This window comes from Strigops habroptila, chromosome 16 (assembly GCF_004027225.2).
Source record: "Strigops habroptila isolate Jane chromosome 16, bStrHab1.2.pri, whole genome shotgun sequence".
Lineage (NCBI taxonomy): Eukaryota > Metazoa > Chordata > Aves > Psittaciformes > Psittacidae > Strigops > Strigops habroptila.
Window position 1 is genome coordinate 743,273 of NC_044292.2, and position 19,004 is coordinate 762,276.

The following is a 19,004-nucleotide window of genomic DNA, read 5'->3' on the forward strand; positions in this document are numbered from 1 at the left end:
ACGGCGGGGCGGGCGCGCCGGAAGCGGCGGCGCAGGCTGAGGGCGGCCCGTCCGGTGCCCGGTGTCCGCGTCCCCCCTCCCCTCCCCCGCCGCAGCCATGGAGGTGGGCCGGGCGGGCCTGGCCTGGGCCGCCGCGCTGCTGCTGGCGGCGCTGGGCGCGCAGGCCGCGGCGGGGGACTTCGACCCGTACCGCGTCCTCGGGGTCGGCCGCAGCTCCAGCCAGGCCGACATCAAGAAGGCCTACAAGCGGCTCGCCCGGGAATGGTACGTGCCCGCGGGCGGGCGCACGGGCGCGGGGCCGGTCCGCGCCCGCTCGGTTGGCAGGGTTAGGTCGTGCTCGGGAGGCGGTGGGGGCCGCTGCACCCCCCTCAAGTCCGGGGCTTGAGCCCAGCGCCCGGCTCCCCTCGAACGCGTCCCAGCCGCGCTGCGGTTCGGGTGTAAAACCCTGCGGGAGCCTGCTGCGGGCAAAGAAGTTCCCCCCGACTCAGCAGGAGCCTGTAATACACGAGGGTGTGAGTCTCAGTGTGGTAGGTCGATGGGCAAGGGCAAGCCAAGCCCTGCATGCAAAGCGGAGTGTGCCGAAGGGATGAGGTTCAACAAGGCAAAGTGCTGGGTGCTGCACTTGGGTCACAACAACCCCCTGCAACGCTCCAGGCTTGGGGCAGAGCGGCTGGAAACTGCTCATGGGAAAGGACCTGGGGGTGCTGGTTGATGGAGCTGAACATGAGCAGCTTGTGCCCAGGCAGCCAAGAAGCCGCCAGCATCCTGGCCTGTATCAGCACCAGTGTGGCAGCAGGGCCAGGGCAGTGACTGTCCCCCTGTGCTGGGCACTGGTGAGGCTGCACCTCGAATCCTGTGTCAGTTCTGGGCCCCTCACTGCAAGAGAGACATTGAGGTGCTGGAGCGGGGCCAGAGAAGGGCACCGGAGCTGGTGCAGGGCCTGGAGCACAAGTGTGATGAGGAACGGCTGAGGGACCTGGGGGGGTTTAGTCTGGAGAAGAGAAGGCTCAGGGGGGACCTTATCGCTCTCTGCAACTGCCTGACAGGAGGATGGAGCCAGGAGGGGGCTGGTCTCTGCTCCCAGGGAACAAGGGATGGGACAAGAGCAAACGGCCTCAAGCTGCACCAGGGAGGTTTAGATGGAGATGAGGAACAATTCCTTCCCCAGAGGGTGCTCAGGCATTGGAACAGGCTGCCCAGGGCAGGGCTGGAGTCACCGTCCCTGCAAGTGTTCACACCCCGTGTAGCCGAGGCCTCAGTGCCATGGGTTAGTGGTGGCCTTGGCAGTGCTGGGAATGGTTGGACTGGATGATCTTGAAGATCTTTTACAGCCCAGTTGATTCTGTTATTCTGAGGACTGTGGCAGGAGATGTTTTCCAGGAAGAACACAACAGACACGTAGGGCAGCAGCAGTGGGGCACATACGCAGTCCCTCATCACAGGGGGAGATCAGATGGAGGGACAGGTCTGCAGGCACACAGCGCGTGTCCCACTGCTGTGTTTCGGGATGGGGTTTGGGCAGGGAGAGCGTGTGCAACCCCATCTCAGCCTCAGGCGATGCCGCTGCACAGAGGCCGATGGCTTGCTCTGCCCCCCCGGGGGCACCACTGACCCCTTTTTCGTCTGGTTCTGGTTCGTAGGCACCCTGACAAAAACAAGGACCCGGGAGCAGAGGACAAATTCATCCAGATCAGCAAGGCTTACGAGGTAACACGTTCTTGTCTCTAAACACCCACTGTCATTAGAAGTGAAGTGACCTGCTTTTTCTGGGTATGTCTGCATGGGAAAGACACTCAACCCTGTGGAGCTGGCTGCTATTGACAGCATCCTCTGCTGTCCCAAGAGAGAGGCACTGGACATCACCAGTGTAGCCTCTCTTACAAATATTTTACTCCAGATCTGCCCTGTTCTTGCTCAGACACCTCCAAGGAGGGCAGAGCAGATATTCACTGAGCACAAAGCAGCTGGGCAGCCTTGCTGTCCGTGTCACACATACATCTAAGCATTTGGGGATGATGTAAGCAATTTGAATCACTGCAGGGCTTTAGTCACTTCAAATTATCCCTTTGCATAAGTAGCTATTTACACATTGCTCTGGCACAGTGACTCAGTATGTCCATGGCAAGTGAGTGGAGCCCATGGAAATAAAAGCAAAGCCTCGTCTCCCAGCTGAAAAATGCAGTTTCTCTGCAGGAAACTTTGCTCGCTGCCAGAGGATGCAATGAGATGTCATTCGCAACGATGCCTTGAGAAAACCCTCCATGGTCAAGCAGATGCCGGCAAAAGCTGCTCCAGAAAAGAGCATTAATGCTCAGGCAGCGTGACATTCGGGAGCAGCAGAGCAGTCTTGATTCACAGGCTTTTTTTCTCTAGGCTTTGGCTTTTTTTACCCTTATTTACCACAGCAAGCCCAGAGGCAATGCAGTAGTTCCCCTTTTCCAGCACATTTATCCTTCTGATACATGGCAGAGGCTGCACCTTCCCTCATTGCCTGTCCTTCCACAGTTGCAGTTAGTTACTGAGGGGTTATTGTCGAGGTGCTTCCCCTCATGCTGTCAGCCAACCATTCTTGTATCATTTACTTCCCAGATCCTCTCTAACGAGGAGAAGAGGGCAAACTTTGATCGCTATGGAGATGCTGGGGAAAGCCAGGGCTACTCTCAGCACCAGCATCGCCAGTTCCACCGCTTCCATGAAGGGTTCTATTTCGACGAGTCCTTCTTCCACTTCCCTTTCAATTCGGAGAGGCGCGACACCTCCGATGAGAAGTATCTGCTCCACTTTTCCCACTACATCAATGAAATCGTGCCGGATAGCTTCAAGAAACCTTACCTCATTAAAATCACCTCAGACTGGTGCTTCAGCTGCATCCACATCGAGCCCGTGTGGAAGGAAGTCGCTCAGGAATTGGAGGCACTGGGTAAGGATGAGGCCGTTCAGGCTGAGCGTGTGTCCCTTGCCCAGCAAGGCTGTGGCCATCGCGTTTGGCTTTGGAGGACTGAGTTTAACCTATAGATTTCCTTGGGGATTTATCCTAATGGTTTTACAAATGTCAGTAGTCATTGAATGGTTTGGGTTGGAAAGGACCTTAAGATCCTCCAGTTCCAACCCCTGCCACGGGCAGGGACACCTTCCACTAGAGCAGGTTGCTCCAAGCCCCTGTGTCCAACCTGGCCTTGAACACTGCCAGGGATGGGGCAGCCACAGCTTCTCTGGGCACCCTGTGCCAGCGCCTCAGCACCCTCACAGGGAAGAGCTTCTGCCTTATCTCCAACCTGAACTTCCCCTGTTTCAGTTTGAACCCATCACCCCTTGTCTTACCACTACAGTCCCTGATGAAGAGTCCCTCTCCAGCATCCTTGTAGCCCCCTTCAGACACTGGAAGCTGCTCTGAGGTCTCCACGCAGCTTCTCTTCTCCAGGCTGAACAGCCCCAATGTTCTCAGCCTGTCTCCATACAGGAGGTGCTCCAGCCCCTGATCATCCTCGTGGCCTCCTCTGGACTTGCTCCAGCAGCTCCATGTCCTTCTTATGTTGAGGACACCAGCCCTGCACACAGTGCTGCAAGTGCGGTCTCGTGAGAGCAGATAGAGGGGCAGGATCCCCTCCCTCGACCTGCTGCTCATGTTCTGGGGGTGCAGCCCAGGCCACGGTTGGTTTCTGGTCTGCAAGCACACGCTGCCAGCTGATAATCAATGAGGCTACAGGCTAGAAATGAGGAAAAATCTAGGCCCAGAGATCACAAGGGCAAGATGCTGTTTCTACTGACCCTATGGCAGGTGCCTTAGTCCAATGTTGATGACAATAAATGATGGCATGACCAAGGGCCAGTCGTGCCACCACAAGGTCAGGCCACCAGTGTAAGCGCTGTATTGCTCTTTGTCCTATGCCTCAACATTAGAGTTCTAGAGCTCAACATTAGAGCTCAAACAGTGAAGTTTTGAGCCTACTGAACACATCTGGATGCTAAGGAGGTATTTTGTACTTGTCCCTCCACCCCAGCTGCCTTGTTTTCCCCACAGCTGTTGCCTGCAGGCACTTCCAGAAACACACAAACTCAACAGGCAGTTGGAGACAAAGGCAGGGTAGTTCCCCTTTACTAAGATGTTTCTGCTTGAGGTTTTAATGTAACATGTGAAATACCAGTGAACAGAGATGAAGAGGACAGTGTGTTCTCTCTTCTCCCAAAGAAAAAGTGACAGGACAAGATGAAACAGCCTCAAGCTGCACCAGGGCAGGTTTAGATGGAGCTGAGGAACAATTCCTTCCCCAAAGGGTGCTCAGGCATTGGAACAGGCTGCCCAGGGCAGTGCTGGAGTCACCGTCCCTGCAAGTGTTCACACCCCGTGTAGCCGAGGCCTCAGTGCCATGGGTTAGTGGTGGCCTTGGCAGTGCTGGGGTAAAGGTTGGACTTGATGAGCTTAAAGGTCTTTTACAACCTACTTGATTTGATGATTCTAAAACTATGAATTTTAAATGCATGAATTTGAATGCATGAGTTTAAACCTTCAAGGATTGTGAGAGGAGAGCAGAGAGTTGTGAGGGATGGTCCCATGAGTAACTCCCGAGCAGGAGAGATCACCTGTGATCACATGAACCCATTCTCCTTTTGCAGGAGCAGGAATCGGGGTCGTTCACGCCGGGTACGAGAGGCGGCTCGCCCACCACCTGGGTGCACACAGCACCCCCTCCCTGCTGGGGCTCATCAACGGGAAAATCACCTTCTTCCACAACGCTGTGGTTCGGGAAAACCTGCGGCAGTTCGTGGAGAACCTCCTGCCTGGGAATCTTGTGGAAAAGGTACGCTCCAGCACGGCTGGTGTGTGCTGCTTCTGTGTCTGTGTATTCATCTCTCCTTTGCTGTTCTGGTGGCTAATCTGTTCCATTCAGCCCCTGAGCTGATCTACATCACAACCACAAGAAGATCCAACCAGGGCCAGGGAAGTGAGGCATTCCAAGAGCTATAATTACAGCTACAGACCCTGGAACTGTTGGAAGCAGCCGTGTGACGTGGCTCTGTCACACTTCTCATGGCAAAAGGGCAGATCCCATTACTACACAGTTAAGCCAGCAACGTGGCATGCCTGCTGCTCTCCCAGCTGTTGTGCCCCATGGCTGCCAGAGCCATAGGAAAGCTCCCCCTAGGTTAGGAATCCTTCATGCCCTTCCTGCCTACGGGATTTCGCTTCCCTTCTTTCTCAGGGTTTCATCCAGCTAGCTCAGGTCTCGTCTACGTCCACTTTCAGCATACTGTGGTTGGGTCAGCTCATGGAGCACTCACCTGTCCGTCCTCTGCTTGGAGCCATGTTTTCCCTTGGGAAAATGCCCAAGGGCTGCCCTCCAACAGACTCTTGCCTTGCTGTCCTCTGGGTATCATAGTTTTTGCCCCATCTTGTTCATGTCCCTTCCCACAGCCATCACCAGCAGCAGCAGCCTGCTCCTCTCCCTGCAGGCCCCTCAGGAAGCTGTGATCTCCCTTTTCTCTCCTTCCTCTAGGTCAGAGAGGTACCATGGCTGAAACAGAGCAGGTCTGATGGAGCTCACAGGTGCCTGCTAACTCTTGGCTTTCCTCTAAATATAAAGCCTATGGCCCCAACAGGAGAATGACAGTGGTCTAGAAATGGCATTGACAGAGGTGCAATGACAAAGAGGGTCAGCAGGGAGTCAAGACTGATGGTTTTAATTAATTTCCTGTATCAAGAAGCACATATCAGGCATACCTGTTGGAAAGAGACCCCCACAGTCTGCTTTCTGCAACACCCAGACGGTGTTTTGGGGCTCAGTTCTGGGACCCCTCATCACAGAGCACTGTGTGTGTCTGATGGCTTGGAGCTTAAACTAACGTTCCAGTTCTATTTCAAGATTACAGATAAGAACTACATCCGCTTTCTCTCCAACTGGAAGAAAGAAAACAAGCCCCACGTCCTTCTGTTTGATCACATGCCAGTTGTGCCATTATTGTACAAGGTAATGTGATTTCTATTGCTGCATTGTTAACTTGCTCATAAATCCAGCTCTTCCAAAAGAAGATGCAATATCACTGTGAGCAGAGGCAGGCTGATGCCTCCCAACACTGCAGAGCGGTTCTAGGAGAGGTGATGTGTGTCACTTGAATGCAGCACAGCTGGATGACTGACTTCGTTTGGAGTTTGTTCCTCTGTCCTGCCACCTTTAGTGGATGCCAAGGTGTGGGTGGGCTTTGGAGGCAGTGGCAGTAGAGGCGTGTACAAACCTCTGTTCATACCGAGACATTTCTTGTGGCACATCTAATTTGGGTGACTGGAAAGCCTGTTTCCTTTTAAACAGTGGGAGATGTTCTTGAAGCAAAATCACTGTGGGCACATGGGGGAGAAAATGTCCTTTGCTCTCTCACACAAACACCCACTGGTGCTCCCTCCCCATCCAGCTGACTGCCTTTGCCTACCGAGATTACTTGTCCTTTGGTTATGTGTATGTCGGACTCCAAGGCACTGAAGAGTTGTCCAGTCAGTACAACATCAACGTCTACACCCCCACCATAATGATCTTCAAGGAGCACATCGACAAGCCCGCTGATGTTGTACAGGTACTGCACAGAGCCCTCTCCAGGAGCTTCTGTGAAATGGAGCTGAGGTTTTCTGACTGAGCAGGCAGGGAGAGGGTCGTTGGTGGGGCATTTCAGAGTGAACAGCATTCGTTCTCAGCATGAATTCATCCCTTGGCAGAGGCAGAGAGCAACCATATAGAGGGAGGAAGCTCAGCAGGCACCAGCTGTGGTGTCTGACCTTGTGAGGAGGGTGGCCACAGGCAGCTTCTCAGCCTCAGGGCCTCAAAATATCTCAGAGGGTGGGATTTCAGTGAGGATTGTGATGGCTGGCAGCCTTCCCCAGGCTTAGACAGGAATATTGCAAGAGCTTTCCTCCCCTCGTCCAGCTCATTTCTGACTTCTGCTTTCTCTGTCCTCACCAGGCACGAGACATGAAGAAGCAGCTCATTGATGACTTCCTTTCCCAGAATAAGTTCCTCATGGTGGCCAGGCTCACCAACCAGAGGCTGTTCCAGGAGCTGTGTCCCGTGAAGAAGTCTCACCGTCAGCGAAAGTAAGGCTCTGCTGGTGGCACATGTCCTCTTTTGTTCCTGAGGCTCTGGGGCTGCTCCTACAGGCTCCTGTTGTTTGATTCTGAGGGAGAAAGGAATCGACTGCATTGGATCATTCTCAGCATCCACACTGTTCGATGGGGTTCTGGCTTATTGGGATCATTCCAGCTAGCAGAAAGGGGACAGTTGTTTCCCCTCACATCCAGAATGATTCCTAATCCTCCACCTCCTTGCATTGTCTAGGCACTGCGTGGTGCTACTTACTGGAGAAGGAGAGAAGTTTGCTGAGGCTTATGAAGCATTTTTGGCTTTTGCTGTGGCCAACACAAAAGACACACTGAAGTTTGTGCACATCTACAACGATCGGCAGCCGGACTTTGCGGATGCTTTGCTGATGGATGAGGAGAAGTATCGGGGAAAATCAGCCGTGAGTTTCCTCTTGGGTTCTTTTTCCCTTCATCTGTCATAGAATCATAGCATGGTTTGGGTTGGAAAGGACCTTAAGATCATCCAGTTCCAACCCCTGCCACGGGCAGGGACACCTTCCACTAGAGCAGGTTGCTCCAAGCCCCTGTGTCCAGCCTGGCCTTGAACACTGCCAGGGATGGGGCAGCCACAGCTTCTCTGGGCACCCTGTGCCAGCGCCTCAGCACCCTCACAGGGAAGAGCTTCTGCCTTATCTCCAACCTGAACTTCCCCTCTTTCAGTTTGAACCCATCACCCCTTGTCCTGTCGCTCCAGTCCCTGATGAAGGTCCCTCTCCAGCATCCTTGTAGCCCCCTTCAGACCCTGGAAGCTGCTCTGCGGTCTCCACGCAGCTTCTCTTCTCCAGGCTGAACAGCCCCAATGTTCTCAGCCTGTCTTCATACGGGAGGTGCTGCAGCCCCTGATCATCCTTTATTTACATAAAGTGACACGATTTGACATTTTTGGTCTGACACCTAATTCTGGGCAGTGATTTGAAGCGTAACATCTATCTAGATAGAAGTCCCTTCTGCTCTGACACCTCTGGTGTTATTGCCTCATCCAGGTGGTCATTTTGGAGAGACGCAATAACGCGGGGAAGGTGGCCTATAAAACCCTGGAGGAGGCCTGGCAAGGCAGCAAAGAGGACAACTTCATCCTGCTGGATCTTCTGGACCAGCTGAGGACAGACCCCAACCTCCTCTCTTCAGAGACTGTCCTGGCAGACTTGAACGATGAGCTTGCTCCCGTAAGTGCATGGCCTTTCCAGCTGCCTAACAACCGTGCTGCCCTTTTCCATGGTCCCCTGATGGTCATTCACAGGCTTTATGCAGATTTTAATATACCAAGGCAAGACTTTTGCAGGTTTTCCTGCTCCTGGAGGGAAGGAAGCCCGTGGTGTGCAGTGATTGTCCCACAACCTGAGCCAATTCAGCCCAGGGTTCTGTTTAAGGGGCACGAATCCTGTCAGGGCTCTGGATAGTGGGTTTGTCATTTGCTTTTTCCTTTTTTCTTCTTAAACAGATGTTCCTTATCCGATGGCTCTACTCCACACTGGACTATCTCTCAGACTGCTGGGATAGTTTGTTCCACAGTAACTGGTACGGACTGGGTGTTTACTCTCAACAGGGAGTGGGATTGCGGGTATCTGGTTCAGGTGCGTAGGAGAAGCAGGTTCTTAGTAACAGAAACTGGGAACACGTCAAAACACACAGGGACCTGTATTCTTGAGATGTAGGTGAAGAGCAGTGTTGCCACAGTGACATCAGCTTCTGCCTTGAGCGCTGGGTGCTTCAGCCTCAAGGCCGAGCAAGCGTAGACATGATGCATCCGTCGTTGTTCTTGACCACTTCCCTGTGACCTTCTTTTAAAATGGATCCATTTTGATCCTCCTTTGGGGTGGGAGAAGGGCAGAGCTCAAAATCTTGCTTGTCTATAAGGCCCCAGAAAACAAGCCAAGGCTCTGGGGAAAACTGCACAGTATTACCTGAGGTAGACAGGAGCTGAAATGCAAGCAGAAACTGTGCCACTCACAGACCTGATTGCTGTTTGCACGTCTTCCCCTCAGGCGAGAAATGATGCCACTGCTGTCCTTGCTCTTCTCTGCACTCTTCATCCTCTTTGGCACTGTTATTGTTCAGGCTTTCAGGTGAGTGCACACCAAAAGGCCCTCAGGGATCTTACAGTCCAGCCACGAGCACCTCAGTCCCATCTGGTGCCTTAAACACACTCAAGATCATCTTCCTCTGCAGCGATTCCAGCGACACAAGGGACTCTCCTCCCTCAGAGAAAGAGGAAACTGCAGCAAAGACTGAGAAGAACGATGCAAGCTTCAGCAAAGAGAGTAACAGGTTCCCTCTCTAATTTCTCCACAACTGTTTTCTGCCCATGCCAGCAAGACAGGGCTGCACAAACTCAGTTATTCAGCAATTGCCACCACATTTGCCCAGACAATATCCTTGTAGTCAGACTAAAGCTCTGCCTGACTTGTTAAGGATCCAGGTCTGGATCTGTTGCCCTGGTTAAACTGGCTTTAGCTACCGGGCTCAGGGATGGCTTGGCATCAGGAGCTGGGTTCATGCTTTCTCTGTCCTTGGTTACTCGTGATCCTGTGTTCCCCTTTCACTCAGTCACTGTTTCATTGCAGCAGGATTCCCAAAAAGGGCTTTGTGGAGGTGACGGAGCTGACGGACATCAACTACAACAGTAACTTGGTCCGTCTCAGGCCGGGTCACATGAATGTGGTCTTGATCCTGTCCAACTCGACCAAAACCGCCCTCCTTCAGAAGTTTGCCCTGGAGGTCTACACGTTCACAGGGTAGGTTGGGACCCTCGCCCAGGTTTCTGCTACTGTTTTAACAACTTGCATAAGGCTGCTCTGTTGCCACCGTCGGAGTGGTGTCAGCTCACTTGCCAGGAGGGAGCTGGGTGGTGTCTGTGCTCATTAGTGGCCACAAGCCACCAAAACCCAAGTGGCCTTTCCCAGCTGTACTCAGCAAAGGTGACCAGACAGGTCTGGCACTGCCACCACCTTGGCCATACCCATGTTTCAATGAATAGAGAGCATGAGGGTGCCACACACTAGGCAATTGCCACCTGCGCTGAGCCAGGGTGAAAAAGGAGCTGCAGCACCACAGCTCTGTGCCTGCCCTTGGTTACAAAAGCTGTCCCTGTCCAGCAGGAATGTGCCCTGACTCAGGAGATGTGCTGCTCCTACTTCTCTGAGGTGCTGAAGCGGGTACATTAAGATCATCAAGTGGGATGAGGAATGGCTGAGGGACCTGGGGGGGTTTAGTCTGGAGAAGAGAAGGCTCAGGGGGGACCTTCTCGCTCTCTCCAACTGCCTGACAGGAGGATGGAGCCAGGAGGGGGCTGGTCTCTGCTCCCAAGGAACAAGGGATGGGACAAGAGGAAACAGCCTCAAGCTGCCCCAGGGGAGGTTTAGATGGAGCTGAGGAACAATTCCTTTCCCAGAGGGTGCTCAGGCATTGGAACAGGCTGCCCAGGGCAGGGCTGGAGTCACCGTCCCTGCAAGTGTTCACACCCCGTGTAGCCGAGGCCTCAGTGCCATGGGTTAGTGGTGGCCTTGGCAGTGCTTGGACTTGATGATCTTAAAGCTCTTTTCCAACCCAATTGATTCTATGATTCTCGTCTGCAATTCCCACAGGAGCAGCTCTCTTCACTTCTCCTTCCTCAGCCTGGACAAGCACCGGGAGTGGCTGGAATACCTGCTGGAGTTCGCCCAGGATGCGGCCCCCATCCCAAACCAGTACGACAAGCATTTCCTGGAGCGCGACTACACGGGCTACGTCCTGGCTCTCAACGGCCACAAGAAATACTTCTGTCTCTTCAAGCCTCACAGATCGGGGGATGAGGGGGCGTCACCTGAGGATTACAATTCCTCACTCCATGCAGAAGCCAGAGGGAAATCCTCCTGCAGCCCGGGATCTAGATCCATTAAAACCAAATTACACAAATTGTCCTTTTGGATGGAACGCCTCCTCGAGGGTTCCTTACAGAGGTTCTATATCCCCTCGTGGCCAGCACTAGACTGAGGCATTTTAAAGAGGTTCTAACAGACTTTTTATGAAGACAACAAGGGACAGCTCCCTCCAGCCATCCACAACCAAGCGTGATGAATGGACCTTAGGGTTTAGATGACCTCCTCCTAGGGCCAGCGACTAGAAAATACCTCCCCGCGTCCGGAGCCCAGGAGTGCAGCCAAGTGCACTGAACCTCCCTCCACCAACTTGTCGTGCATTTGGACACCATCCTACCGAAGAGCCAAGAAGTCCGTTTATCCCCTTCTTGTCCCAGATCTCCCCAGCTCCACCTCTCATTTTACCTCGGATGAAGAAGAACCCGCGACTTCTTGGCTGCAGCAACTCAGGCCGGGCCGAACGTGGCTGGTGGCACGGGCCAGGTCGTGTTTCGCTCTCCCCTTCCCCATGTGCTTAGCCTGTGGTGCATGGTGTAACACTGGCGAGACCCTGCAGACCCACCTGGGCCCTGCCCGTCCAAAAGGCCTCCTCCCACCAGGTGGTCCTACTGTCTCAGCTTTCCCCGTGGTAAGTGATGTAGAGTATGGTCGGGAGCATCTCCCTCGTAGCAAACCTGTAGCTGGGACTCACCTGTGGCGTGTGGTGCGGGCTAGTAGGTGATCTGCATGTTTTCATGCTCCTCCTTGTGTCATAGTTCCACGTGCTGCTTCACCAGCCAAACCAGGCCCAGGGAGGGAAGGAAGGGGTTTTGCAGGGCCATACAGACTGTCCAAGTGTTGAGCCATTTAAATGTCACATTGATTTTGTTCGATGCCTTTCTGCTTCTGTCGACTTTAGACGATGTATCCTAGAGCCATAACTTTACCTGCGTCCTCAGATCGTAGGCGTGAGCTGCTATGAGCCAGTAGATGTGTAAAAGAAACTCTCCCTAGCTGCCAGGGAGTTGGGCCGGGCTCCTTCCAAACACCCTTATGTCTGTAGTACAAACCGACCCGTCTTTGTGTCAAGGAACCTGATTCTTTGACAGCTGTATTCTTGAAACGTTGCCCCAAAGTGCTGTATCATCGGACTGTCATGTACGTGTGACACTGCTTTTGGTTTACGTGTGGGTTTAAGACTCTTGGTTTCAGCCTCTCACCTATTTCCTTCTTGCCACAACCCTTTGTTCTCCACACGCCTGCTGCTGCCTTGGCTTCTTCCTAGGTTTGCATTAGGGGTTTGTTGTCTCCTGGAGGTCACAGGGCTGTGTGAAGCCAGAGCAGCCGAAAAGACAGGGTTTGGTTTATGCTTTGCTCTCACAGCTGCTTCCAACCCCACAGCAGGAAAGGGCAGCCCTTGGTGAGGCAGAGGGAAGGTGAGCAGCAGGCTCAGGGTGACAGCGTCTGCTCCTCACAGCAGCATCCTTTTTCTTTGCATCTGGGACTGAAATTCAGAGCTTCATGGTTCTGTGATTCCATGAAATCCCGTGGGGTTTGCTCTTCTTTCCACTGCTCCAGGGCAGACACTGTCACTGAGCTGGTACTTGCTGTGCCTCCTCCAGCCGCCCCACATGGTACCAGGTCGCTGTGGGGGTCCAGCACTGCTGAAGCAAAGGGATCTGAGTGGGGTGGCCTTTGCCAAAGGGCTCCAAACCTGATGGTCGAGCCCTTGGTTCAGCACATGGTGTTAATTAAAAGCTCACTCAGCCCTCACCACCTTAGTTACCATCTTGAGCAGCCCGATAGTAGGAATAACTCTGCCAATCTCCGAGCTAGATGCCAGTCCCATATGAAATCTGGGAACGCTCAAGTCATTTTACTGCCAACACACCGTAGTTGCTCACCCCGGGAGCAGATTGACGTGCTTCAACCACCACAGGTATCTCAAACACCATGTATGATGTACTTCCAAATAAAGGCTACGATGCTACCAACTGACCCTACGTGAGGTTACTTAATCTGAGCTCAGCAGACTCGGCAGCTCATGAAAGAGGCACTAAAGTGGAGGGAAGGAAGGACAGGAGGAAGGAAGGTGAGGGCTTCTCCCTGCCCAAGAGTTCCAATGCTGAAGTAGAGCAGGAAGGGGAACGACTTCATTTTCATCCAGGCAGAGCAGTCGTGCTTCTCCCGCAGCTTGCTGTGCAGGGAATAGGTTTTAGCCAAGTGGAAGGCTCTGCATGGCTTCTGAAAGCTTTGCAAAGGGCAAAACCCCGCTCTCTGGGTCTCTTCAGCTGGTCAGAATCCAGGAGAAACCCCTTGACACGTTAAAAGAAGTGCCTAGTGCTACAGCAAGGGAGCTCAGCCCTGCCCCAAGCGAGAAGAGAAGGCCACAGAGCCTTCAAAATACCCTTTGTGTCCTTACCCCTGCTGGAACCCTGTTTGGTTTCATTTGCTTCTGAGCACAGGTAACCCCCCTTTTTAGACTGGGTTTGGTGGAAGGGGTGCTCGCTGCAGCCTGCCCTTGCTGGGTGGCAGCACAGCTCCGGGGTAGCCGTAACTCTGCCCTTCGTGGCTTGTAACTGGGTCCAGCAAAACCAGTTTGTGTCACTGTTTTAGGGACAAAACCTCCTTTCATGGGCTGAAGCAAGCTCCAACCTGTTGTAAACCCCTCGCGTGGTCAGCGTGGAGCGCCGGGTGCTCAGCGTGTGGGAGCAGAGCGTGGCCGGAGGCTGCTCGCACCCGAGCTCTGTCCACCCCTATCGTAACATATCACCCATGGGATGCACTTGTGGTGGTTTGTAACCCAAAGAGCGAGGCAATTCGGTCCTAGAGCACTATTTGAGTGACCCCTGAGCAATCACACACTGCAAAGGGATCCGAGGCTGTCACCCAGCTCCTCCTGCACCCAGTGTGCAGGGCAGCAGCTCTCCTGCCTCCGCGCTGCCCTGTGCCCGCAGCCTGGTTCGCTAAAGGCAGCCTGAGAAGTAGGACTGAACTAGGTACATATATTTTGCACTTTTGATACTGGGGAGGGGGGAAAGGTGGGAATTAACTTATTTGGCAAACTTGTCTTTTTTATTTTGTGGTTTTGGGGGGTTTTGGTTGGTTTTTGTACCTGTGACCAGGCACCGGCGGCGTTTCGGTTTAAGGCGATGACAGATTCGCAACCAAAATAAACTATTTTAATGTGTGATGAGGTGGCTCTTGTGTTTCCGTGGACAAACAGATCCCAGGAGCACTTTAACCTCCCCTGGTGTGGGCGATTCCCGGTTATTCTCAGCAAGAAATGCAGCCAGAGATTCCCTTATCCCCACAAATGAGCCCCAAAGCCGCACTTGTGCCTTCCCTTCCTCTACATTCATCCTCCCACTGCTGCACCTTAGTGAGAGAAGCTTTTTACCAGTGATAACTCCGCTTCAGCTTTACCTTTTCTAGTGGTAAATGGTGTTTATTCCTTATTGCAAAACTTGGCTGCAACCACGAAGCCTCGGCTGAGCAAACCCTGCCGCTGGGGCAGGCGGGAGCTGCCCTCACATCGTCTTCACCCCAGGGAGAACACAGAGCATCTCAAAGAGCAGATTTGCCCCCAGCAGGGCTGTGTTACCTGAAACAGGCAAAAATGGGGGGAAAACCCCAACCCACCAATGCCCAAGAGCTCTCACCATGGAGGTCACCGCCTTCGCCAGGCACACGTCTCACTCTCCACTGGCTTTAGACTCACCGGAGACGTCGTACATGGGTGCGACTTCGACAAGGTCACAACCCACTATGTTCAGGCCTCTGCAGCCACGAATGATCTCCAAAGCCTAGGAAAGAAAACAGGTTTGGGATCAAGAAACACACCTGAGGTAGCGGAGTGGTCAGGGCTCTGCTCGTCCCAGAGATTGAAACCCAAAGTGTCTGGGTCAAACTGCGTCAGGTTATAGAATCCCAGCCTGGTTTGGGTTGGAAGGGACCTTAAAGCTCACCCAGTTCCAACCCCTGCCATGGGCAGGGACACCTTCCACTAGAGCAGGTTGCTCCAAGCCCCTGTGTCCAACCTGGCCTTGAACACTGCCAGGGATGGGGCAGCCACAGCTTCTCTGGGAAAAGTCTGTGCCAGCGCCTCAGCACCCTCACAGGGAAGAGCTTCTGCTTTCTGAACTTCCCATTTAAGTTTAAAGCAGCATTTCCCAGTTTTAAACCCCTGTTCAGCGTTTCCTTCCCTCATCCCCGCTATGAAATGCTCCCTGCTCTCCTGGTAATGCTTCCCCTTGCAGCACAACCTCGTCTAACAGGAGCGAAACCATCCCCTTCCCCTGTGGAAACAAAGCGCATCCCTCACCTGCGCCGGCGTGAGCCCGGCCACCTCCGGCGTCCCGGTGCCCGGCGCGTACGCGGGGTCCAGCCCGTCGATGTCGAAGCTGATGTAGACCGGCCGGTCCCGCATCTGCTGCCGCACCTCCGCCATCAGCGGCGCCAGGGACCTCATCCAGCACTCCTCAGCCGGGACCACCCTGAACCCCTGCACAGGCACACACAGGCAGAGCAGAGCATCCCCTGCCCCAGCGCGGAGCCTCATTCCCTGCTCAGCTGGCGGCTCCAGGCACTGGGAGTGCTCATCCCATGGCAGGGGACAAGGCACAGAAAAGACATTTCTTTTCCTGCTGAAGCCAAGGGAGTGTTACTGACATGGCAGCATCAATGGCAGGGAAAGGAAGAAGCTCTTCACTGAGCTTACCTGTTCCCGGCAGTACTTGTAAGGATCGGGATCATAGGAGGAGCCCCGGATGCCGATCTGGATCACGCGCCCACAGTCCAACAGCCCTTCCTCCACACAGCGCCGGAACGGAGTCCCGTGGTAGATCCTCTCCCCCAGGGCTCTGTCTGCGGTGTCGGTGTGAGCATCCACGTGCACCAGCCCCACGGGACCGTGCCTGGTCCAGACAGAGCGGCCACGTCATTCCCCATCCTGGCAAAGCAAGAGCCTTCCCAAGGCTCCTTCCCAGATCCTTATTCTACATCTCCAGGTCAGAAACATACCTTTCTGCCATGGCCTGCAGGATGGGGTATGTAATGGTGTGATCCCCACCTGCAATGGCACAGGGAAGAGGCTGTAACACACTGCGAGAGGTGCTCAGCACTCACCATGTTTGCTCTCGAGTGATGCTTTTCCCTCCTTGCTCTTATCCTGCACTTGTTTATACACCCCAGGGCTTCACTCCCGAAGGAAAATAAGGCTCCTGGATACAGGCTGCTTCCTCTTTCCTCTTCCTTCCTGGTGCATGGCTGCCAGCAGGGCAGACTGGGCTTATAAACTCAGGACACCATCACTGCTGGTTTGTCCCTCATCACTCCATACACTCACTTCATCCAGCAATGCCAAGCTCTGACAGGCAGGAACTTGAACACTGGCCCAATTCATGCCCTGTGCAGAGCAGGATGATGCTGGGTGCGCGCTCAAGCTCGAGGCCTTCCAGAGGGATACAAACTGCTCTTGCTTTGGGTCCTGCCCAACAAAAAGCCCATTGCTGATTGTATGTAGAGCTAAGCTTTGGGCTGTGCTTGCAGGGGAGCACTGAAACAGGCTCTTGGCTGAGTCATCCTAGGTTTCGACACAGGAGGCATCAATGATGGCAGTAATTTGGCAGAGACTGTTCAGCCAGGGGAAGAGAAGCTGCTTGGAGACCTCAGAGCAGCTTCCAGTGTCTGAAGGGGGCTACAAGGATGCTGGAGAGGGACTCTGCATCAGGGACTGGAGTGATAGGACAAGGGGTGATGGGTTCAAACTGAAACAGGGGAAGTTCAGGTTGGAGATAAGGCAGAAGCTCTTCCCTGTGAGGGTGCTGAGGCGCTGGCACAGACTTTTCCCAGAGAAGCTGTGGCTGCCCCATCCCTGGCAGTGTTCAAGGCCAGGTTGGACACAGGGGCTTGGAGCAACCTGCTCTAGTGGAAGGTGTCCCTGCCCGTGGCAGGGGTTGGAGCTGGAGGAGCTTTAAGGTCCCTTCAACCCAAACCAGGCTGGGATTCTATGACATTCTCCCACAACACAGCACGATGCACAGTGCAGGGCACAGATTCATCGCTCACCTCCTGCTGCGTTCACCCTGAATGAGGGGAGGAGTTGGGACGAGCCGGGACACCAGGAGGACGCGGGTCCTTACCCAGGGTGAGGGGCACGCAGCCGGAGCCCACGATGTGCTGGTAGGACCCACGGATGAGGCGGCAGCTCTCGGGCAGGTTGTAGGGGTTCACGTTCACGTCCCCGATGTCCGCCACGTGCAGGGAGTCGAACGGGGCAGCCCCGGTGCTGCCATTGAACCTCCGCAGCAGCGACGACTCAGCCCGGATCTGCCTTGGGCCGAACCTGGGGACGTGCCCCAGGCGGGAACAGCCGCTGGGTGGGATTCCCAAAGCCAGGAATGGGGAGTGCTGTGTCACCGCCACCAGCCCTTACCTGGCTCCCGGGCGGTTGGACGTGCCCGTGTCCAGCGGGACGCCCACAAAGGCCGCATCCAGCCCCGCTGCCGACGCCTGGACAGGCAGTTTCATCATGGAGCAGATCCCCACGGGCCGGGCCACGGCCTCAGCGCTTGGGGGCACGTTGAAGCTTGAGCCCCAACGGGCCGGGTGCCGGGGGAGCCCCATGGACACAGCGGGTGAGGAGCCAGAGGAGGCCACTGCAGCGGTCACAGGCAGCTCCTGAGCGGCCGCCCAGGGCAGGAGGTGGCTGCAGCCAGCCCGGAGCAGGCGCCTCATCCTGCCCCACGGGCAAGAGCCTCTGCCCCACATGGAGCGGAGCAGAGCAGGGAGCACCGCGGAGCCTGGTCTGCCCCGCGCGAGTGGCACCAGCGGGCAGAGCTTCAGCCTCTTCCCTGGTGCCTCCCGCTGCTCCCCAGGGATCAAAGTGCATCCGGACACTGCGCTGCTCCGGGATGGGCAGAGCGCCCGCTCCGTCCCAGCACCCCCTTTCCCAACGGCATGGGCTGCTTCTGGCAAACACCGGGAACAAATGCGGCAGCGAGGGGTTCCAGTGAGCCTGCCTGGGGGTCAGTGTGACAGGGGAAGAGGGAAACATTCCAGACCGGCTCCCCCGGTGGCTGCAGCCGGGCAGCGGTTGTTGCGTTCACAGCGGGTACTCTCAAACTGCACCTTTCAACAGCCGCCGGAATGCTGAGGATCACCAGAATGTCCCACTGATGACTGGGAGGCTCCAATGTGAAAGGAAAACAAAGCCTCAGTGGCCCCACAGACAAAGTGAAAGCAAAGGGGATGCAATAGGAGGGATTTAATACCCAGAGGTGGTGCTGTGGGACAAGTGTCCGAGGGCATTTTTGAGGACAGAGATGACATGAGAGTTCCAGGGTCTGGAGTTACACAGCACAGATCAAACCCTGCTTGGTCTGATACTGACACGCTTGAAACCTGGCAGCTCTGGCTCCCGATTCTGCTCCCTGCTCATGTAGTGATTGGAGCAGTGAGAGAAGGGGCACGGCAAGGGGAACATCATGGGTGATGTTCCCAGCAGAAAGCCTGCTCCATGCACTGGGTTTGGACATGGAGTACAAGTGTTTTCCATGCCCTGTACCGTGGGGACAAGGGAAGCCTCGGCACACCAACAAGCAGAGCTGTGTCCTGCTGATCCAGCTCCCTCTTGCTGTCTCAGATCATGGAAAGCAGGAAGAGCGGTGTGGGAGCAGGGAGCTACCAAGAGAGCACCAGCATTTACCCATCCAAAAGGACCAGCCCTGCTGTGAGACACGGGTCAGATCTGTGTCAACACGGTCTTTTTCAGCAAGTTTGTCCCCAAAGAGCTCATTTTCCCTGATTTCCCAGGCTCTTTGCTGAGCCCCTTCGCAGGCTCCATGAACAGGGCTGCCCCCTGCTCAGGTGCTGCTGAACCAGGCGCTGCTTCAGTGTGTGAGAGCCTGATGGCACGTTTACCGCATGATGAAGAGGGCTATGAGCCATTGACACACAATGTCATCGACCTGGAAACCACAGGAGCAGAGAAATGGGCACAATCTCGAGGCAAAGTCCATTCCTTTGCAGGAAACTCCACTTGG

At 54.7% G+C, this 19,004-nt stretch overlaps 2 protein-coding genes across 3 annotated transcripts; one reads left to right on the forward strand and one right to left on the reverse strand.

Moving 5' to 3' along the window:
- Positions 1 to 10: 10 nt before the first annotated feature.
- Positions 11 to 14,152, forward strand: DNAJC16 (DnaJ heat shock protein family (Hsp40) member C16). 2 transcript variants are annotated; one of them, XM_030507678.1, is made up of 14 exons: positions 11 to 264; positions 1,641 to 1,707; positions 2,590 to 2,920; positions 4,615 to 4,799; positions 5,862 to 5,966; positions 6,406 to 6,564; positions 6,948 to 7,078; positions 7,320 to 7,503; positions 8,107 to 8,289; positions 8,565 to 8,641; positions 9,109 to 9,189; positions 9,293 to 9,391; positions 9,688 to 9,858; positions 10,708 to 14,152. In XM_030507678.1, exons 1-14 carry the CDS (start codon positions 98 to 100, stop codon positions 11,093 to 11,095), a joined length of 2,328 nt encoding a protein of 775 aa, XP_030363538.1. In that variant the 5' UTR covers positions 11 to 97; the 3' UTR covers positions 11,096 to 14,152. The 2 variants fall into 2 exon arrangements, with proteins under 2 accessions (XP_030363538.1, XP_030363540.1); XM_030507680.1 differs by having other exon boundaries at positions 34 to 264; positions 9,691 to 9,858.
- Positions 14,124 to 17,821, reverse strand: AGMAT (agmatinase). Its single transcript, XM_030507682.1, has 7 exons — positions 17,396 to 17,821; positions 17,103 to 17,305; positions 15,982 to 16,030; positions 15,680 to 15,875; positions 15,284 to 15,463; positions 14,681 to 14,765; positions 14,124 to 14,563 (listed from the first exon to the last, which is right to left on the reverse strand). Exons 1-7 carry the CDS (start codon positions 17,728 to 17,730, stop codon positions 14,490 to 14,492), a joined length of 1,122 nt encoding a protein of 373 aa, XP_030363542.1. The 5' UTR covers positions 17,731 to 17,821; the 3' UTR covers positions 14,124 to 14,489.
- Positions 17,822 to 19,004: the final 1,183 nt, after the last annotated feature.